This window comes from Mustela nigripes, chromosome X, assembly GCF_022355385.1.
Source record: "Mustela nigripes isolate SB6536 chromosome X, MUSNIG.SB6536, whole genome shotgun sequence".
Classification (NCBI taxonomy): domain Eukaryota; kingdom Metazoa; phylum Chordata; class Mammalia; order Carnivora; family Mustelidae; genus Mustela; species Mustela nigripes.
The window spans coordinates 85,015,409-85,038,880 of record NC_081575.1 but is presented as its reverse complement, the minus strand read 5'-3'; the positions used below and the strand labels follow the sequence as shown (position 1 = coordinate 85,038,880).

The following is a 23,472-nucleotide window of genomic DNA, read 5'->3' as shown; positions in this document are numbered from 1 at the left end:
CACCTGGGTGGCTCAGTGGGTTAAAGCCTCTGCCTTCAGCTCAGGTCATGATCTCAGGGTCTTGGGATCGAGCCCCGCATCCAGCTCTCTGCTCAGCGGGGAGCCTGCTTCCCCCTCTCTCTCTGCCTGCCTCTCTGCCTACTTGTGATCTCTGTCTGTCAAATAAATAAAATTAAAAAAAAAAATCTCTACAAATGTAACAGTCTAGAAATGGTGGTTATAGCAAGGAAGGAATTTGAGTTAAGGGATTCAAAGAATCTTGGGCCTCAAACTACTGTTAATGCTTTTCATTGAAGAGTTGGATTATTATCATAATAATGGACTATGTGCCTGGGCAGGAGACATGGAAAAGTAAAGTAGTGCTAATGAAAACCAAGGACTTGCAAAGTCAAGTTAAGATAGACTTTCAGGTGTGGGTTAGGTTCTCAGGTCCAGGCTAAGTTTGGGGGTAGACGTTTTTGAATCTCTCGGGATTCAAGAACTTGTACCAGAACTGTCACTTAAAGACATTAATGTTACTTCCTTTAATTTCTGTTTTCTAAACATCAATAAACAACATAACAGTCAATATTGTTGTTGTCATTGTTTTTAAGATTTTATTTATTTATTTCACAGAGAGAGAGAGAGAGATCACAAGTAGGCAGAGAGGCAGGTGGGGGTGGGGAGCAGGTTCCTTGCTAAGCAGAGAGCCCGATGCGGGGTTACGCTGAGCCACCCAGGCACCCCTGTAATAGTGTGATTCGTGAGGGTGGTAGTGATCAGAATTCATGACTATGATTTTTAGGTTTAACTTTTTATATTTATAGTTTTGTCTAATTTTGTGTGATTTGTACCCACAGTGTATTATAAGTTGAAGAATATATGATGGATTTTTTAAAAATGACTGAGTTTTAGTTGTACTTCTTTCTTCAAACCTGTCCTCTATAATTAGAGCTTCTAAAATAAAGTGATTTGCCATTCTGTAGGCCCCAGTTCTTTATCTGAAATTCTTGCATCCAGAATTATGTAGAGTTGGGTGGATATTTTTTTTCTGGATTTTGGAAACATAATAATGCATTTACTGTGTTAAATAAGATCCCCTGTGGTAACAACATATTTCCATCTCTGCAGTGATAGTACTATTGGTTATATTAAGGGGTAATTAAATAAAGACTTCCTGTCAGTTCAAGTCAGGGTTTTCTTATCTAAAGTGTTTTGGTGGCTGATTCATGATCACTTTTAGTTTTTGTTAGAGCCTTTTGGAATTCAGAATAAACAATTAGGTATCATTGATCTATAAACCATGATTAAATATTAATTTTTGTTTAACATTTCAACATCCAATAGTGTTTATTATGCAATTAAAAATTTTATTTCTGGAGAGCTCATATTTTTTCTTACCTAGTTCAGTACAAATGAGTCATTTTTGAAAGAGTGAAAATTTGCCAGTAGTCTCATGACTATTCTATCATTCCATTACATGTTGGCTATTACTTATTATAATAAATACCTTTGTAATGCTAGCTAATAATAAAAGCTTACTTACTCAACAACTCTATTTACCATAAAGAAATGGCATAATGATTTAAAAAAAAGAAATGGCATAGGGAAGAAAAGCTTTCTTCTGACTACTAAGGTTCATGGCTAGGGCCTGTAAATTACCTAAAACAGGCAGATTAACAGGAGGGAAAAAAGTAGTTGACACATGCAATGCATATACCTGTGGGAAAATTCAGTGATGTATAACGCCACGGGTGGCTAGAATTTGGAGCTATATACCAACTTAGTAGGTTATGAGAGGGAGAAAGGGCGCTGCTTACAGGAAAACAGCTTTTTTGGGAAAATAAATGAGCCCTTAGGAGAATAGATGGGAGATACTATAGTCTTGTGACAGAGTCAGAGTTCCTCTCTTGGCAGGAGTTTATGACACTTGGGTTCTTTTAGGAGGCTCTGCTTTTAACATATGAGAGATTCGAGGAACTCCGATGTCTTCAGCTCAAAATAACTCTTAGCCGAAGTGTCATACTTTTGGAGTACTGTGTCCTGATCCCCTTCAACAATAGCAGCAAAACCTAAGGTCTTTTCATGAGTCAGAAAGTTTAGAAATTGCTGTTATGGTTTATAGTATAAAGTAGAAAGGAATAAAAAAATTGCGTGTATGCTGTTGATGCTGCTATGTATTTGAGTATATAGTCGATGGTAAGCTGCATGTTAAAATGTGAAGAAGTTCTGTTGCTTCCTGATGACTTCTATTAAGTAGACTTTATTAAATAATTCTGATACATTTTTATTTATAATTGTAAACTTTAAAATACACAAAACCTACTCTTTCTCCCCCCCCACTTGAATTTAAGAAAAGAAAGAAAAGCTTCTGAATTATGGTAGTATGCTTATCTAAAAGAACCATTGATTAAAAGCTGCAGAAACTAGGGAACTCTTGGAATCTGCGCTCATCTTCCGACTTTTCAGTAACTTTTTCTATTATACTAGTTATGTCAGTCACTAACTTGGCTTTTACATTCATAGACGAGGGCTTTGTTGGCAATACAGAGATAGTAAGATCCTGCTTTCAGGTTGCCCATATTCTTGTGAGGGGAGACGCAAATGAGCATATGTTTTTGGTAAGTGATATATTGGAGGTGTTGAGGGCCATGAGGGGGGCAGAAGTGTGTGTCTTTGAATAAAGGGTGTGGGAAAGTTTGAGGGTTTAGAAAGGCTCCACAGAGAAGTTGCAGTTTGAGGGGAGGATGAATGGCAGTTATCTAGCTAGGTGACCTGGAGAGGCTTTCCAAGAAGAGAACTGAGCCAACACATGAAAGTACAATCAGTAGGTGTTTAGGGAACTCTCAAGTTCTTGGTCTAGAGCAGAGGTCCCAAAAACTTTAGAATGAAATAGTAAATGTTTTAGACTTTGTGGGCAAGAGACAACATCAGCTGTTTTGTAGGTGCTTAACTAATGAGTTACAATGTAACCATTATAAAATGTCAAAATTATTTTTAGCTCTTGGGCTTTAAAGAAAAAATTTGGCTGTAGTTTGTGGACTACTGTTTTAGAGCCTGGGGTTATTTTGGGGGGGGGGTATAGGACTCAAAAGTATGGAAAGAAAGGCAAGGGCCGGATAGATAGTAAATGAGTTTATAACAAGTAGCACAGATCTGGAGGCTTAGGTTTCTCTCAGTATTTGTTCAGTATCTGGTCAGTTTCTATAGTGCTGGAAATCAGAGTCCTAAATTTAAATAAAACACAGTGACTTCCAGGGATTGATTGAAATTGCATTGACTTCGTGCATTAAAAACAAACAAATAAACAAACTCTCATTATAAAGAGATGACTGTCTTTCTTAATATTTTATACAATTTTTCCACGATGTTCTTGTGCATATTATAAGGTGTATTTTATATTTTATAGATTTATTGCTATTATAAATGTCCTTTTAATTTAAGATCTCTGCTCATATATAGAACTGCAGTTGGCTTTTATATATTAAGTTAAATTTATCAAGCAATTTCACTAACTTTTACTGACTTGACTAATTTGTCTGTTACTTTGGATTCTGTGTAGACTATCCTGCCTTTGTAATTAATAGTTTTTTTGTTACTTCATTTATAGTTTTTTGATCTTTTTGCCTGCTGTTGTGGTAATTAGGATGTCAGCACAGTATTGATTGAAGGAGGTGCTAGAGTACCTTTGTTGTTTGCCGCCTTCTTCTTTTTTTTTTTTTAAGATTTTATTTTTATTTTTTTTGACAGGCAGAGAGAGAGAGAGGGAGGGAGGAAGCAGGCTCTCCGCTGAGTAGAGAGCCTGATGCGGGGCTCAATCCCAGGACCCTGGGATCATGACCTGAGCCAAAGGCAGAGGCTTTAACCCACTGAGCCACCCAGGCACCCCTGTTGTTTGCCTTCTTAAAGGGAATGTTAGAAATGTTTTACCATTAAGTATGATTACTTACAGTTGTTGTTGTTGTTATTATTATTCTTAGGTAAATAACAAACCAAGAAGAGGAAGGGACTTCTTTACCAAAAGCCAATTATTATTATTATTAGGTAAATAACAAACCAAGAAGAGAAAGGGACTTCTTCTTCTTCTTCTTCTTCTTCTTTTTTTTTTTAAGATTTTTATTTATTTATTTGACAGAGAGATCACAAGTAGGCAGAGAGGCAGATAGAGGGGGGAAAGCAGGTTCCCTGCTGAGCAGAGAGCCCTATGCGGGGCTTGATCCCAGGACCCTGAGACCATGACCTGAACCAGAGGCAGAGGCTTAACCCACTGAGCCACCTCGGTGCCTCAAGAAGAGGAAGGGACTTCTTTACCAAAAGCTGACTATTAAAAATATCATTTTAAAAGTCAGCATTTTTATTTTGTATGCAAATGTTTATTCTGCATCCACTGGGATAGTTTTATATTTTTTCTGTTTAAACCAGTCTCTTCTTTCTAAAGTAAGTTCAAATTGGTAATAAGTTTTTATCATTGTTAAATGATTGGGGTCACTAACATGTAATATTTTTACATTAAAAAAATTATTTATTAGAGAAAGGGAGAGAGCAAGTACAAGGAGGGGGGGGAGGCAGAGGGAAAGAATCCCAGGCAGACTCTCTGCTGAGCCCTGAGATCATGACCTGAGCCAAAACTGAGAATTGGAAGCTCAATCGACTGAGGCACCCAGGTGCCCCAGTATCTTTATTTTTTGTTCATAATTGGAATTGGTCTACATTTTTCCTTTCTTGAGTTGTCTTTTTCTGATGCCTTGGAGCTGGTTCTTCATTCTAGGAGCTGCTCAGAGGAGGAAGCAGAGGGCAACAACCCTTTCCTTTAAGGGGATCATGAGATCATATACATCCTTCATACATACCTCATTGGTGAGAATGTAATAATTTGAGCATTCCTAGCTGCAAGGGAGGCTGAGAAATGTATTTTGTCTGGTCATAAGAGGATAGGAAACAGTAAGGGAGGGTACATGTTGTACAAAACAGACTGTACCCATAGTACAAATTAACCTCATGTTAATTGGCCAGTAGGAATTATAATTATGTCTGTATGACCTGAAAGTTACTGTTTCACTTAAGTTTTTTTCTAGATAAAGGGAATATAATTACAGCCTCTTTAAGGAAGAGAAAATCTCTCAGATGGTTGTTGCACTAGTAGCAGGAGTGCTATAGTCTGGATTTTAAGAAAATTAAACATGAGTGCCTGCATCCTCTCCCTTAGAAAGGCACATCCCCAGTCTTTTACAGTCATAGCTCTCAGCTATTTTCAGTACCTGCCAGCTCTGATCTAATTAAAGGGTTGCCAGCATTCCAACTTCATTCTTTTGTTCATTTTTTAAAAGATTTTATTTATTTATGAGAGAGAGAGAGAGAGCATGAACAGGATGGGAGGGGTAGAGGGAGAAGCAGACTCCCACCGAGCAGGGAGCCCAAAGCAAGGCTTGATCCCAGAATCTTGAGATCATGACCTGAGCTGAAGGCAGGCACTTAACTGACTAAGCCACCCAGGCACCTCTGTTTTGTTCATTTTTAGCGTCAACTCTCATAACCTATGACCATGCTCAACTTCCCACTTGAATGGTTCAGCCTATCTCCTGATACCAGTTACTATTTTTGAAGTCTGGTTATAATGTTGCATGGTTTTTTTTTTTTTTTTTTTTAAAGATTTATTTATTTACTTTAAATAAAAAGGAGAGAGAGAGAGAGCGAGCGAGCGAGCAGGGTTAAGAGGTAGAGGAAGAGGGGAGAGAGAATCCCAAACTGACTCCATGCTGGGTGTGGCGCCTGATTTGGAGCTCCACCCTAGGACCTGAGATTACGACCAGAGCCAAAACCAAGAGCTGAGCGCTTAACGGACTGTGCCGCCAAGTGCCCCATATGTTGCATAGATTTTTGAGTAGTCTTGTCCATAACTCTATTTCATTTCTAAGTCCTCTTATTTTTAATGTGCAGTTTTTTTTTTTTTAACAGCATGTGAGACTTTATGAGGAATTTTATGTATCGTGCTTTATCCATTGAGTACTTACCACATGCCAGATAAATTTTTGGAGGTGTTAGAGACATTATATCTTTTTTTTTCTTTTTTTCTAAAAATCTCATGTGCCAGATAGTATTTTATGTGTATGATCTTACTTAATTCCTTAAAGCAACACTGTGAAACAGACTCAGTTAATTAACTTGTTTCATGAGTCTTAATAGGTAATAAATAACAACATTGGAGTTCGGACCCAAGTCTGATGGCCCTTGTAGTCTGATTTCTTGATCACTATGCAGTGTTATGCATAGGATTTGGGAACAAACTTCTCTAATACTATAATTTTGGACATAATGGATATAATGAGCTTTAGCAATCTCCTTTGCTATATTATTATAATTGGGAAAACCCTTTTAAGTGTCCAAATTAAGGAAGTGATTCAGTATAAATTGAATTTAACAAAGTATTAAATTCTTTGATGAAAAAGCATGTAACAGGTTATAGGCTGTTAGAGATTGATTCGTTCAGCAGCAAAACTTTCCTAAGTAAGTTACATATGCAGTTACTTTGCCATGGGGATCAAAAGATGAATTGGGTTCCATCTCTACTAATTAGACTCATATTCTAGTGGAGGAGATAAGAGCATATCTGTAATAGACATGGATATTAATTTGGAAATAAGTATCAAAAAACCTGACTCTCTTTGGGCTTGGGAATGCATCAGGTATTACTACTAGAAAGAGGAGGTGAGTGATGTGTTAAAGGATGACTAGGAATTTGCCAGATTGAGAAGTGAGTTGAAGGAAAGATGGCATTTGCTTGCTTTTTTTTTTTTTTTTTTTTTTTGCAGAGGAAGCAAACATGTCTAAAATCACAGAAACGCATTGAAGTGGTGGCTATGAGATTGGGAAAATTGACCAAGGGTCATAAAATGAAACCCCTTTGAGTCACACTAGGTTGTAGCGACTTTTTGGAGGAATTTTAAATAGAAGAGTGTCATGTAAGAGTTTTCGAAAGCTCACTGGCAGTGATGTGGAACGTAATTGAAAGGAGGGAAATGGTGGGGTAGTTTAAAATTTGGAAGAAGAGTTAGGAAACTTGTAAGAGGCCAGGTAGGCAAAGTAGAGGTCCTTACCTAGAGAAAGACTGTAAGAATAGAAAGGGGATTGAGTCAAAGGCTTTTAGGTTATAAAATGAATTTTATGAATAGAATTAATGTGGTTTAGGGTGAGAAGGAGATGAAAACAAAAACAGGACTACTTTTGTTGTGTTTATTGGTGAGATTGTTACCACTATCTAAAATCTTTAGTACCATTAGAACATCAGACTCCTCCTTTTCAGTCTAAGATTTATGGAATTTTAGGTATTTGTAATATATCTAACAGGTAGAGGTAACTGGAGGCATTTGGAAATTTGTTCCTGAGCTTTAAAATGCCTTCAGCTTCCCCATCTCCTCTTTTGGTCCCCAGATAGGATAAACAGCAGATTTTTTGTTCCTGTTGTGTATCACTAGCTATGTGTGATTAGTATCCGAGAAGAATAAAATTAAGAAATTTGATACTTTTCTAATAGTTTGGCTTGGTTTTATTTCTTGATGATATTCCTTTATAAAAATACAATCAAATTGCTGTTCTATCCAGAGATTTCATATTAACAATATCTTGGTAATCTCATCATTTAGAACCATTTAGTTGCCCGAAGTGACTAGCTTTAGCTTTGGTCTTATCTTAAAAAGATTTTAGAAGCTTGAATATTAATTTACTAATAGCCTCTTTTGTTAATCCCAGCCTCCCTTTGTCCAGCAAACAGCTGCATTTTTACCTTGCTGCTTATTGCTGCACACTTGTAGGATGCTAGGTCTAATCTTTCCTCAAAAAACCCAAACCATGGTAAATAGAAAGTGTCTGTGGCCTCAAGGGTTGGCGGTGGTGGTGGGAGGGTGTTCTGATCTTAAATTTACTGGCACTCTTTCGAAGTGTGTTTTCTTTCTTTCTTTCTTTCTTTCTTTCTTTCTTTCTTTCTTTCTTTTTTTTTTTTTAAGATTTTATTTCTTAGCGCATGCGTGTACGCCCAAGTGAGGGGAGGGACAGAAGGAGAGGGGGCACCTTGGTGGCTCAGTTGGTTTAGCCTCCGACTCTTAATTTTCGCTCAGTTCATGATCTCAGGGTCAAGGGATTGAGCCCCGAGTGAGCTCTAAGCTCCGCGTGGAGTCTGCTCAAAATTTTCTCCCTCTTCATCCCCTTCTCTCCCCCCTCCCCCCCAATTTATGGGCACACATGCTCTCTCAAAATAAATAAATCTTACGGTATGTCTATGTCTGCCACTCCAGTGGCTGCCTGGTTTGATTTTTACACAGGAGTTGCTGCTTGTCACTGTTGGGAGGAAATACTTTACTTGGGTTGGGTGCGGGGGTGGTCTGCAAATTATCTGACAATAGATTAACAGAAGAAAAGACAAATTTTGTTTTTTGTTTTGTTTATAGGTGCATGCTAGAGTTGCTTAGTGAGTAGTAATTCCCTCAGTAGCTAGAGATAAAAGTTTACATATAGATCTAACAAAACAGGAAGGAATTTTAGGGGTTCATTGGGAAAGTATGGAATGTTTTTTTGAACTTAAAATGCCTAGGAGGCATTTTATTGGGAAGGTAGGGAAAGTGTTGGACTTTTTGATGCTGATGGGTATCTGAATTCACACTTCCTCTGCCAAGGGTCAGTATTTTCCCTATCAGTGAACTCCCTTGGAGGGGAGTCATTAGCAGCTTATTTCAGGATGCTCCTTTTAGTTTAGATGTTTATTTTTGTGGCTGCTGATTGTTCAGATGTTTTCAGGGTAAAGTAATTTTCATTCCACTTTGGTGGGCTGTTAACACCTTCCTTACTCTGGGGACCATGACATACTAACAGAAGGAAGAAGAGGAGGAAAGGAAACATTTATGCACAAAAAGCAGTAGCTTTCCTTGAAACCCCATGGTAGAATCTGCTTGTCTCACTGGCTAGAACCATCACATTGCCTGCTTTATTACTCTTGCTTTCCAATCCACTTTTACGTAACTATGTTCATGAAAATGGAAGTAGAACCCTCAGTGTCCTTCCCTTCAATTTGGATACAGTCTGGGGAAGCTGAAAAGATGCCAAGGAATAGCTAGGAAGAATAAAGGTTATAGTGTCCTAACTCCAGAGGACTGCAGAGTGCTCCCCTCTCACAGCTAAACCTGGAGCTCTGATTTAGGAGCAGGGCACTTAGGACTTTATTTTGTGTGTGTGTGTTTGTTTCTTTTCTTTTCTTTCTTTCTTTCTTTCTTTTTTTTTTTTTTCATTTGAGAGACAGAGATGGAGTGAGAGAGCATAAGGGGGGTGAAAGGGTAGGGAGTCGGTGGGGAGAAGCAGGCTCTCCACGCTGAGCAGGGAGCCTGACAAGGGGCTCAGTCCCAGGGCCCTGGGATCATGACCTGAGCCGGAGGCAGACACTTAACTGACTTGAGTCACCCAGGTGCCCCTAGGAGTTTTTTAAGAGCTATGTTGGGAATCAGTGAAAACGCTACTCTGGACTCTGGTATTGGTGAACTGCTAACTTTAATGAGCCACATCTGTGATAATAACTTCACTGTAGGCACAGTATAAGAACCTTCAGTGTAAGCGGATAGCAATCTCATCAAGTTATAATTTCTTAATTTGGGTTGGTGATGGGTACTGTAATTTAGTCAAGGTCAGAAGTTGGCAAACTTCTTTTATAAGCCAGAGAGTAAATATTTTAGGTTTTTTTTCTAAGCCCAATAGTCTTTCTTTTGCAACTATTCAGTTCTTTTGGAGCTGAAAGCAGCCATAGACAGTAAGTAAATGGGTGGATGTAGCTATGTTCTGGTAAAACTTATTTACAAAAGAACAGGTGCCTGGCTGGATTTTGTCCATGTGCCATAGCTTGCTGACACCTGGTATGGATACTTTCTGAAGATTTGTAGTGAAGCAGGAGTATATTTATTAAATAGTACGTTTCCCAGAAAGTTACTCCCCGACTCCTCATAGGTTGAAGAATGACTACATCGAATTTAAGTTAATTTCCATAACAGTGCCTTTGCTCATCTATCCTCGCATAGATGCTTCTCAGTGGGGATGCTCTTGGCATTTGTGGTGAGATTGTACATTGGGAGGGAATTCATTTATGTAAGAGCATATAGCCATTCATACCTCCAGGTCAGTTTCTAAAGATCAGTGATTTAAAACCCCTGGCTGCGGAGGCTTGTTTTTCCTTCTCCTTTCCCAGCCATCCTCAAGAACAGTACCCAAGTATTTCCCCTTTTCCTAGTCCTTATTATACTTCATTAACTCTTAAATGGTTGTAGCTTGGAATATATTATTCTCTTAATTTCATAATCTTTTGTCATTAAATTGTAAATTCAGTGAGGGTGGGGATTTTTGTCTGCTCACAGCTCTTCCCAGTGCTGATAACTGTTGTGACTCATAATAGATGCTCAATAAAAGTTTGAATTACATTGTTTACTATTATGGAAAAATTAATTCCTTGCTGAAATTTATAAGCTCCTGGTTAATAGGAACCGTTACTCATACTAATTCTGTGTCATCTCGCAAGCTGAGTTTAATAACTGAGCTTAAATACTGGGTGATTGAGTTTGCTAAACCTTTGGGCGTCTGCTGTGTAGAAGGCACTGTGTGAGGTGGTAACGGGATACACACATGATTAGCATTCCTGCCTCTCTAGCATTTTTGTCTGATGAGATAGGGTTTAGTCAGTACACAAATAACAAAAATATAGTAGTTAAGAGTGAACTCTGGAGGCAGGCCTAGATTCAATTCCTATGTCCACTACTTAGTACCTGACTTTTTGAGCAATTTGTTTAATCTTTCTGATCCTTGTTTCTTTATTCTATAAAGGAAGCTCTCTACCACCTCACAGGGTGTTAGAACCTTCAAAAAGAAATGATGATATTAGCATTTTGCATTAAATTAAGTTCTTACTATTAATAATGTAGTAGCATAGAGATATTGTGCTGAGGCCAAATTTAGAGGCCTTCATGGGGGAAGATTCGTTTAAAGTGGATCTTAAATAATTGATAGAATTTATGAGGTGGCAGGGATAGGGTAAGATTTCCTAGAGTGGGGGGCGCCTGGGTGGCTCAGTGGGTTAAGCCGCTGCCTTCGGCTCAGGTCATGATCTCAGGGTCCTGGGATCGAGTCCCACATCAGGCTCTCTGCTCAGCAGGGAGCCTGCTTCCTTCTCTCTCTCTCTCTCTGCCTGCCTCTCAGTGTACTTGTAATTTCTCTCTGTCAAATAAATAAATAAAATCTTTAAAAAAAAAAAAAAAAAGATTTCCTAGAGTGGGAAGGATAAGCTAGGTTGGGAGAGGCCAGGTATTTCCTGAAAGCAGAAATTCTCTTCAGTAAATTCTACCATACCCCACACCACCTTCTGTGAGTAATTAGCTAAATAGGTGAAAGATGTTAATCTGTTACTCAGCCATGAAGACAGTTGTCTTTCAAATCTAGACTTTCTTGGTAGAATGCTTGATGACTCTGAATTACCTACGCTTGCATTCTTAATATCACTGTTCCCCCCAGTCCCTATCACCTGCACAGACTAGATTGCATACTTCTTGAGTGCAGGGGAAGTATGTTTTAATCAGTTTCGCTTGTTCAACCCTTGAGTGTCCCTGAACACCTAGTAAATGTTCAGCATATTTCAGGGGGTGGGGAATAGGGTGGTAAATGAATGATCCCGATTAAAAACAGTTCCAAGTAAATTAAAAATTTTTTTAAAAATATGAACTTTTGAAATAGATGTTGTCTGAGACCTTTGTGAATCCCCATATTTGTAAATACTCTTGTAGCATGCAATTTTCTCATTTGGAAAGCTAAGGGTAATGAGGATTTAATAAAATTAACTCTTCATATTTATTACATTTTAAGATGTACTTAAAATATTTTTCAGTGTTTCCAGAAAGGTACTTGGAATTTAGAGGAAGTGTACAATATAATCCTAGAACAAAGTTTAGTACTTTTTAAAAAAGATTTTATTTATGTATTTGACATCTGTTTTGACAAATAGATATTTATCTATTTGACAGAGGGAGAGAGTGCAAGTAGGCAGAGAGGCAGGCAGAGAGAGGGGGGTAAGCAGGCTCCCTGTTGAGCAGAGAGCCCAAAACGGGGCTCCATCCTAGAACCCTGAGATCATGACTTGAGCCGAAGGCAGAGGCTTAACCCACTGAACTACCCAGGTGCCCTGAACAAAGTTTAGTATTAAAAAGAAACATTTGCAGGCCAAAAGTCATCTAGCTGTCTACACTTCAGTTGACACTTTAAACATCACTGATTCCTTTTCTCTAACCAGTGACCATAGTGATTGTGGGCTAAGTACTCTAGTCCCTCACACCTAGGGCAAGATGATTTTAAGAATGTTCCATACTGTCTACTACAGATCCCCAGCAGGATTGAGTGCCGGCTGTATAACCAGCCATATTGCACCCTTTATTGGCATCCTTCCCTTCCCTGCCTCACTTTTCCACTCCCTTACTGGTATTTCCTAGGGCAACTTCCTGAGTAAACTATATTTAAAAACTTCTGTCTCAGGGCGGGCTTCCAGGGAAATACAACCCAAGACTGTGTAGCAAGAAGCATTTTTATTAAAAGTCTAAAATTTTCAGGTTTTAGAATATAGGTTGTAGAAATTTCTTCACCAGAATCAGTGTGAAACCTTTTATTATTATTTTTTTAAACAGATAAGGTTTACTAAAACAGAGTTGCTTATGTACTGGCAAAACATGTATTAGATACTCAAACATTTGCCCTTTTTGAATAAATGGTGTATAGCTAGCTATTTCCTATTTGGAGGCTAGAGGTCAGAATGAGTCTGAATAAGCATCTTTCTGTTTTGTACTACAAAAGGAATCACTGATGCTAGTTTACTTTTTTTTTTTAAAGTTTTATATTTTAGAGAGAGAGAACAGGCACAGTGGGGTAGGGAGAGAAGTCTCAAGCAGACTCCTTGCTGAGCGGAGAGCCCAAGCAGGGCTGGATCTCAGGACCCTGAGATGGTGACCAGAGCCAAAATCAAGAGTTGGGCACTTAACCAACTGAGCCACCCAGGCGCCCCAGGAATCACTGGTGTTAAAGCTCCAAATGTAAATGGCTAGGTGTCATTTTAGCATTTTTTTTAAACCACTAAAATTTGTTTTAAGTTTATATTGTGCATTTCCTTGAATTGTAAATACCTTCCTGGCAGCACTGAACAGAAAATTAAATCTAGTTAAAGAAACAAAGAACCAGAGAAAAAATACAGATGCAAGCAAGAGAGACTAGGATAGCATAATCCAAACATTTTCTTATTCCTGAGTAATAGATTTTTATTTCAGATGTGTCCATGGAATTCTGATAGATTTTTTATTTCAGGGCAGGTTTGATTAAAAGAAACGAGAGAATCTTCCAAGTTGGATTGTGTGCCATCTGCTGACTCATCACTGTTATTCTGGTGTTCTAAAAATATATTGTAATATATTGTAATGCAGGATGGTTTTAATAACTTAAAAATATCTTTGATACACTATTTTATAATAACATCATATGCATTAGACTCAAATGGTTTTCTTAAAAGTTTCTTTTTCCTTTTATTTACAGAATGCTGCCTTTTTATATGGTCTTGGTTTGGTCTACTTCCATTACAATGCATTTCAGTGGTAAGTTGACACAAAACTGGTTAACTCCAGTTATTTCTAGTAAGTGGCTTGTTTTGTTTAATATTGTATGTGTATGTATAATAAATACAAAATATTTTAATGTCACTAAGCCTCTGGTTTTCAGTACTCTCTTAAATTGATTAGATTGTTCCTTCAGAGGTATTGACCCACTTTAGATTGTTAGAGTTGTATGCATTCCAAAAAGAATATCATATGAGCTTCTGATTGAAGAAGGCTTAGATCGGAAAGCTTTTGGAATTTCTCAGTCATTCATTATGGACCAGTGGTCCCCAGATTATTTGAACTGGAGAATGACTGTCTCAAGGTCTGTAGGTAAATTATCTTTGATGACCAGTATGTTTACCTATTTCAGACTTTTAGACAAGATTGGCTGTCCCCCTACCCCCGTATATATGCACATGCATACTAGTATTTTCCAATTTCCAGTAACTAGGCACCAAATTATAAGCTCTCAATTCTCTCATTTATGAAATAGGAGTAATGGTACTACCTTCAGAGTCAGAGATTATGATAGGAGTATATAAGAATTTATGAACTATAAAATGTAGGGCCCTGTTGTTAATGGCCTTTGCCCCTTTGTTGTTTTTCTTGTTTAGGAGACAAGATAATAGTGTTCTCCAATGGAAATAACATAGAATTTGAGTTGGAAGATAGGTATTCTGGTCTCAGCGCTGTCACTTAATTTGATCTTGAGTTAAATAGACCCCCTAAGTCTGTTTCTGTGTGTGTGTGTGTGTGAGAGAGGATTTTTTTTTTAAGCTCAGTGTAGTCACTTGCCTTTTCTACTTCACAGAGTTTTGATGATGAGATGGGATAATATATATTTTATAAACCATAGAGCCCATTTTTGGGGGGGAAGCATATCTAATTTTGTCAGAGTCCCTTCTGTTCTCCTTAATTTTAACCTGAGTGAATGCTGTGAGAGTCCAAAGCAAGGTTTTGACCAAAGGTTATAACCCTGTCATACATGTACCTGTTGGGCACCCTGGGTATTTATTGCAGAGCTTTTAATTATGTATTGGCAATGATTCAGTATGGTTTCCCTTAAGATGAAACTGTAGACATGGATGACTCTTTTTCTTCCCTCTTCGCTTTTCATTCTATTGGGTTTTGATCATCTGTGGAAGCACTGCATTGTTAGAGAATACCTGTGTGTGTATATATAGAGTATTGTAATCATTCAGATCACTCATTTTGTTTATAAACTCTATAAAACTTTAATTGGTCTTTATAAAAGAAGTTTTATAATTTCTTTCTCTTGAATTACCCTTTACTGTAGGGCAATCCTAAACTTAAGCCTCCTAACCTCATGTCCAGTGCCTCATATTTAAAACCAAGGATTCATTACAAATGTTTTAAAATAGTCTTAGTTTCTTGAAGATCCTATTCATAGAATACACAGTTTATAACCAGAAGTGTTCTTAGAGGTAACTTAGTTTATTCCCTTAATTTTGTAGATGACGAAAGCAAGGTGAATATTACATAACTGTTTAGTGGCACAAGTGAGATTATGCTTCAGATTCCCCAGTTTAATTTTTGTTGTTGTTGTTGTTGTACTCTGACCCCAGGTTTGAAGATTGACAGTTATTTTTTTAATCAGTCTTCACATTTGTTCTCCTGGGCACATTGGTACATTCTTTGTGGCTAGCCAGAGTAATTTAGGTAAAACCTGGGGCAAGGAACTCTACAGTTTAGGAATGGACATGTATACCACACACCAGCCGTTTTTCATCTACCTGTGATAACATATGAGCTCCCTATAGATTGAAGATATAGACATAAAATCAGTAATGAAACCATCAGCAGTTCAAAAGTGGATTACTTTCCTAAGTACGTGACCATGTCAACTGAGGAGATTTGTAGCTGTGGAACATTATATCATATGACCCCTTATCTGTATATGATTTTGTATCCTTCAGTTGACCTAAGAAATGAAACTGCATGATATAAGGATAGTGCAGTGTCTGAATTAACAAGTGCCTTCTGGTCTGTCGATCCTGTCCTGGTCACTACCATTTTCTCACGTCTTAAGTTTCACCTCTAGCTGCTTCCTAAAATGACATATTTCACACCCTATCTGAATCCATCCTAGCTGTGTGCTTCCTCTCTTGCTGGTCAGATGTTTTTTGTGCCCCATCCTTTAACTTAACTTTGCTATTTTTTGAACAGGCAGAGAATTAGAAAACATGGAGTAGTTCTTGCTTCATGAGTTTCAGAATACAGCCTTAAGTGTTAGGAACGTCCTGTGTTTGTGTTTTATTTTGTTTTGTTTATAAGTAGCTGTTAGTTGCTGGGATCAAGCATTTTTCTCTCCCTGAAATTATTTACATGAAATTTTGGGATATGTTGAAAAAATATTTCTAGAGGAGAGGGTGTTACGCCCTTTTTTGTATTGTTAGCTGTAAGGATCTGCCTAGGATATCTCAGAATGTTTTATCCTTAGTCGTTTCAGTAAACTTCAGTACTTAGTAATGGTGTCTGTTGGCATTTGCTAGGCTAATAAGTATTTGGTGGTAATGTGTACGATCAACGTGTGTTGGGGTTGGTGATGGTGACTTAATATTATTGAGAACAGTTTTATTAAGTATAGTTTTATCTGTTAAATTGTTTGCCTTGTTTCTTGCCATATTCTGCCCATTGTTTCTGTTGGAGTTGATTTTATTGGTTAGCTTCTAGATCAGTTGTTACTGGTTAGTTTTCCCACTTTTCGGTTGTATTCTCTTCTTAGAGGACCCCCTGTCAGAAAGTAGTAGAGCACCTACAACATCCTCATTGGACTGAGGATGCTTATTCAGTTTTACTATTGATTCTACTCTTTGTCGTGGGAGCAGAGTTAAGAAAGATGTCCAGAAGGGGAAAGACAGAGAAGCACAAAGTATAAATAAATGGCTTTATAAAGCCATTCCTTTACAGGTGCGTGAATGCACACCCATGCCTTCCCTTGTTCTTGCTCTTGAAGGGGAAAATTGCTTGAGGTACCTTGAACTGAGTTTCTTCTTGCCTTATAGTGAGAAACTCATATCCTTGGGTGAGAAGAATTGAAATACATACAGTAATAAATTAATATAGCTTATAGCCATACTTCTAAATATGTCCATCTAAAAATTCTTATCAAGACTCTTCCTGACCTGCAGCCTTTTATATTCCCGTTGATCAATATCGGAAGGGTCTTACAGTGGCAATCTAAGAGATACATAATTCTGTGCTAGAGGCATAGGATTTTGGAAATTAAGCTCCCAAATGTAACTGAGAGGCCTGTTAAGGAAATATAGTGATTATTGTTGACATTAAAAAGGGTTAGTGAAGTGAAGTGGAGGTGAGATTAGAAACATAGAAGTATTAACACATCACAAGTGAAGTCTTTTTAGGATTAATTCCTTAAGCACTGTACCAATCACAACTGTTCTTAAAAGTGGAGGAATATAGGGGCGCCTGGGTGGCTCAGTGGGTTAAAGCCTCTGCCTTCGGCTCAGGTCATGATCCCAGGGTCCTGGGATTGAGCCCCACATCGGGCTCTCTGCTCAACGGGGAGCCTGCTTCCTCTCTGCCTGCCTCTCTGCCTACCTGTGATCTCTGTCAGATAAATCAATAGAGTCTATATTTTTTTAAAAGCTGTATTTATTTTAAAAAAAAAGTAGAGGAATATCTATTCTCCATTGTGGTTACTACTTTGGGTGCAAATAAACCTAATGTCTTTGGGATACTACCATTGATCCTGAGGCTTGTCTAGCATGGAGTCTGGCAGAAACTTAATATTTAATAAATATTTTTGAGCTATCATAATACAAAGTAATGTTCTTAGATGAAAAGCTTAAGTATATAGTTCCATTAAAATGAAGCAGTTCATGTTAACATGTGGTGTTTATTATGTACACTTCTATTTTGACAAAACTAGCGTTTAACTAAGGCAGTTCTGGTAGTTAATGCTTACCAGTGATACATAGATTGCCAGAGAGAATTTGGAAGGGCTTGGACTAATTAAGCTTCAGGGATATTATGGATAAAAACATAGATCTTTGCAAGAGGAGAAGGAAAAAAGGTCTCCCACTGTCTGAGATGATGAAAAGAAGACTGGCTAAAGAGGAAAAAAAAAAGCCATGAAGTAACATATTAGCACATGACAAGGTGAAGAACTTTTGTGTGGTTATTTCTAATTTAGCCTCCCATAATCAGCCTCAAATAATCCTAAATATATTCTTTGTGTCAATCACACTGTATTAACATTTCCCTAGAAACGAATTGAGCATTTTTTTAACCTATGTAACTTTGTGCCATTTACTATGTTTGGTCTGGCTTCTCTTAACCATCCCCATCTTTAAAAATCCTGCCTTGTCTGTCTCTCTGATTACCTCATCAAATCTTTGGTTTGTCTCATTTAAAAGGAACCTCTACATTTTATAATATCTATGTGTGGAAGTATTTATCTGTTGGGTGTATACATGTTATTACTGATTTAGAGTTAGAATATTCTCCCTTTTATTAGTACAGAATTTTGTGGTATTAGACCATTTATCCCTTCAGATATTCCTGAGGGAAATTTCCAGACTCAGCTTTATTAGCCTTAGAAAAGTTAAAAGTTTTATTATGTCTCTTTCCAAATGTACTGAAACTGTTCTAGGGATGTTTAGTTAATATCATTATTTTTACTATAGTTTGGTAAAGTCCTTAGGAAGCATTTTCTTTTTTAATGACTTTTAGAAACAAAAAGTGCATATTGCTATGCATAATTATCATTGGCATTTATTCTCAAAATCTAAAAATGTAATGTTTATATCACCAAAATTATTGCTAGGGAATATGCTTTAATATTTGAGAAGTATAAACCTTTCCAGACATAGTATCATGAAAATATTTTATAATTTTGGGTAGCCATTTTTCATGTTCTGAAATTCTGTGTCATCAGAATACTGAGGTCAGCAGAATTTATATGTCTTGGTGTTTTTAGTCTAGTTTGTGGTGCAGAGATCATGCTTTGGCTACATGAAGTTTGGTGAGGTAAGGATGTGGTAAAATGACCAAAATTAGAATGTAGTCTGAAGGATAACTGTTTCCTCCACATACTCCCTGTCTCTGTCTCTGTCTCTGACTCTCTCTCTCACACATACACACACACACACACATACCCCTTTTTCCTTTTTTCCCCTATAGTGGGGAAAAACTTAGGAAGCACACAGGAAAGATAGGTAAAAAGCTTAGAAAAGGAAATGAAAATGAACCTAGATATATTTTGTTAGATGCCAGGAGGTCAGTAAATAGACTATGGAGCATTGCTGTTTCCTGCTCTCAGGAGAAGCCCAGTCAACCAACTATCAAAGTGATGGCATTAGTAAACATCTATTAAACTTAACTGTTTTCTTTATTGGACAACTAAAGATAAAAGGGAAGTGTGGACATCAAGGAAACCACTTGGAAAAACTGGTGATAGTATACCACTGTATAGAGAAAAAAGTGATTTGATTACACAGTGGACCTAACTACTGATTAACACTAAGTGAAACATAGTTGGTGTTGAGTTTGGGTGGTCAGTCTTTTAGGTAATAGTGGATGTAGGGTGAAGTAGAAGAATGAAAATATTTCAGATCAGGAGACCATCCTGAGGAGAAGACGTGAAGTCAAGAGGGCCAGTATTTGTGTAAAGAAATTCCTGTAATAAGCCAGGTCACAGCTGAGGAAGAACAGTGTTGGATCATAACTGAGAATAGAATTGAATGGGTACTAGGTACTGCTCACAGACCTTAAATGCTACATGGAGATTTGACTTAGAGAGTATCATGGTTAGTAGGCAATTATAGGAGGCTCATGTTTGAGGAAACATGGATAAATGAGAGCAGAGCAAGGGTGTACTTAAAGAGCCTATCCATTTCAGTAATCTAGTAATGCAAGGTATTGAATTTGAGGAAAGTTTTGAAACAACAAGAAGAACTTGATCATTCAATATATATTGGTTCCCTGGTGGTCTAGTGGTTAGGATTCGGTGCTCTCTCAATATATATTGGTCATACCATCTCATGGGCACTCAAAAAAAATTTATTTATTTATTTATTTATTTATTTATTTATTTGAGTGAGAGAGCGTGCGAGTGAGCCGAAGTGGGGGTGTGGGGGAGAGAAGAATCTTTTTGTTGTTGTTGTTAAAAATTTTTATTTATTTGTCAGAGAGAGAGTACAAGCAAAGGGGGTGGCAGGCAGAGCGAGAAGCAGGATCCCTGCTGCGCAGGGAGCACAATGTGGGACTCAATTCTGGGACCCTGGGATCATGACCCCTGCGGAAGGCAGACACTTAACCAGCTGAGCCACCCAGGCATCCTGAGAAGGGAGAGGCTTAAGCAGACTCCAGGCTGAGTGCAGAGCCTGATGCAGGGCTCAGTCCCACAACTCTGAGATCACAGACTGAGCCAAAATCCAGAGTCGGACGCTTAGCCAGCTATGCCACTGAAGCGCCCCTCATGGGTAGTTTTAATAGTCCTTAAAGAATAAGCACAGGGTAGCCTGAACTAACATGTTGGAACATGTGTTTTTGCTTATAGGTTAATTTTTTTTTTTTTTAATTTCTAGTGCGTTAACATACATAGAAAACTTGTTAAAGTAAACTAATGTTTCTTTGCACTTATGTGACATTGTGAACTAAGTGCGTAAGATGTCTGCACCAAAGGTACCTATAGAGTAAAACACCTCTACAAATTTAGGGATTCAGAGAAAAGGCCAGAAATAGGGAATAAGAAGGATTAGGAAATAATTTCTCCCGAGGGCTTGCTACTGATGCTCTGTGTTGTCCTTACTGCTTTTCTCACATGCCCTTCCTTAGACAGTTTTTCTTTAACTTCTTTTTTTTCTCCTTTATTTCTTTTCTTTGCTGTCTTTCACTTCCCTCCTTTTTCTTTCATATCTTTGATTCAGGCCTGCCTGGGTTTTTTATTGGCACATGTGGACATTGCTTAGTTTTGACCATTCCACAAGAGTTATCTGACCCATCTCATAAATTAAGGTTCATTAGGATTTTGTAAAGTATTACCCTCAATTTTTATTATTATAAAATATAACATACTTAAAAATGTATAAACAGAAGTATACATCTTAACATGTTATATATAAAATTAGGTCAAGAAATAAAAAATTGCCTTTTAGCTCAAAAGTTTCCCCCAAACTCCTGCATACCCTTTCCCAGTTGTATGCTGGTTTTTTTTTTTTTTTTTTTTAAGATTTTATTTATTTATTTGACAAAGAGACACAGCGAGAGAGGGAACACAAGCAGGGGGAGTGGGAGGAGAAGCAGCATTCCCGCAGAGCAGGGAGCCTGATGTGGGACTCGATCCCAGTGTGACCTGAGCCACCCTGGTGCTCCTATCCTGTTTTAATTGGCCTCATTTACAGCTGCAGTTGTTCTCTTCCTAACCTTTTATGTGCTGAGCCCCACCCCCCAATAATTGCCTGTTTTGTTAGAAGGTGGTAGCACTAGTCATGACCAGGAGAACAATAGAGGCTGAACTGTACCTCCTCCTATGAGAAAGCTTTGAGAAAAGTACAAAGACAATGTCTTAAAAACACACAGATGTGTATTTTGAAGTCTGAGAGAAATAGAAAGCTGCCTTTGAATGAGAATGGTAATTTACACCAATTCTTTTCTGTCAGGTCTTTGGCTCCCCTCTTCTACCTGTACACATCAGATAATAAAACACATATACACTCACCCATTTAAAAAGTGATCTAACACATAGATCCCAGCCTCCTCTTCAGGAAGTAGTATTTTACCAGATATAAAAGTATCTGATGCCAGACCTATTGCACCCACCCTCACAATAAACATTACTCTTTAGAACCCTTAATTTTATAATAACCATGTACATAGACCCACACAGTTTTTTTGGGAAATAGATAATGCATGAATCAAAATAAAGTTACTTAAAGGACATCAGGGATATTGTGCTCTGTTTTGTGGTATAATATTATGAACTTTTTATATAAAAGATTGACTTTTTAGAATCCTCTAAGATTCTAAATAGCCACCTTAAGATAAATAGAGGCAGGGAATGGTTGATAAAAAGCTTAGCTGGTACTTGGGATAAGCCTTAATTAAATATTGTAGAGAGATTTAAAATGATGCTCAACTTACTGTTACATCTGTTATTACAATTTTCAAAATTCAAAGTAGACATTTTTCCTTGTCATGATTTTAATTTTTTAGTAAGTAGTATATCTACATGAACAAATTAAGGTGTATAAAAATGTATTCAGTGAAAAGTGTTCTTTCCTTATGCTGTATTTGCTCTACTGGTAATCAAGACCATTTATAAAAGTTAAATTGTGAATTTGGGGTGAAAATAGGACAAAAGACCAATGGAAAGTGATAGATGATAAGAGAACCCAGAAACAAACCTACATAAATATGGACATTTAATTTAGGACAAAGTGGCACTGCAGAGCTGTGGTAAGGATGGTCTTTACTACAAATGATGCAGGGGCTCTTGGATATCTGTATGGAAAAAATGAAATCTGAATTCACACCGTATAAAGAATAAGGTACACATGGATTATAAATCTAAATATGAAAGATAAAAGTTTTAAATGAACACTTATTCTTATAGATTAGACTAGAAACAGTATTAATCTTTCTGCTTTAAAAAACAAAACTATAACTGTCTGTCCTACCTCTGTTTCCCCTAGGAAATTCCAGAAACAATGAAATCAGCTATTTAAACTGAGAATTTTATTAAGCCATAAAATATTATTTGAATAATTGTGATTATACATGCATCTGATCTTTCTTTTCCCTTTATATTATATTAGGTGATATACATTCAAATATATAAAAGACCCAGGTGCCACTGCCCAGTCTTTTTTTTTTTTTTTAAGTAATATAGTCACGTAAAAGAAATTTTCTTTAAAACCGTATTGCATAAAGCAGAAGTTTTACTGTGCTACCAAGCAAAAATTCATGCAAGTGTTAAAAAGTTAAGATATCTTATGTCTATATTCTTTCAGGGCAATTAAAGCATTTCAGGAGGTGCTTTATGTTGATCCCAGCTTTTGTCGAGCCAAGGAAATTCATTTACGACTTGGGCTTATGTTCAAAGTGAATACAGACTATGAGTCTAGTTTAAAGGTAGGTTTTTGGGTTTTTTCCAAGATACAATGTTTTACTTTGTGGATTTTTGTGGGGATGGGTTGTTGTTAAATATTAGAGCATTGAGAAATGTTGGAATTTATACTCCTACTTCAAAAGAAAATTTGAAAATTTAGGTGAAAGAACTGTTTTATTAGCTGTGAACCAGAAGATACACAAGATTGGATTTCAGGGTACAAAGTAGTTACGAATCTAAGACATAGGTAACTGATGATACCCTTTCTTTCTTTCTCTCTTTCTTTCTTTCTCTCTTTCTTTCTTTCTTTCTTTCTTAGTTTTAATTGAAGTTTGTCATCAGGACAAACTTGAAGGTTTCAATCTCAGTTTGGACATCTAAATCAATCCACTATAAGTGATTGGCCAGCATAGAGTTCAGGTCCAGCTGCGTAATGGTGCTGTGTCTGTGATCCCATCCTGGCCTATTTATTTACATGGGTCTCCCCAGAAATCTGTTGACCTCTACCATCTACCAGTAGGGCACATCTCATATATCTAAATTATTAAAATGTATTCTCTGCAAGTCATTTGAATTGCCGGTTTGTGAATATAAACATTGTTAGGAAAAGATAATACATTGTTGTTCAAATATTTTACTTACTATGGAAATATGATATTTTTTATTTTTATTTTTTTTAATTGAGTTTCTTGTGCTGTCTGTGCCATCACTTTAGGTCTTTCTGAGCTTTGGAAAATAGTGCTTTCCTGT

The 23,472-nt window shown here is 37.2% G+C and overlaps 1 protein-coding gene across 7 annotated transcripts in view; it reads left to right on the top strand.

The window, feature by feature from the left end:
* The window catches only part of KDM6A (lysine demethylase 6A), a 204,290-nt gene that overhangs the window by 87,003 nt on the left and 93,815 nt on the right, over positions 1–23,472 (top strand). For all 7 annotated transcript variants that reach the window (XM_059386257.1, XM_059386259.1, XM_059386256.1 and 4 more), the window contains 2 exons: positions 13,567–13,625; positions 22,625–22,745. In XM_059386257.1, the coding sequence (XP_059242240.1) occupies positions 13,567–13,625; positions 22,625–22,745 (180 nt within the window). The remainder of the gene's footprint in view (positions 1–13,566; positions 13,626–22,624; positions 22,746–23,472) is intronic.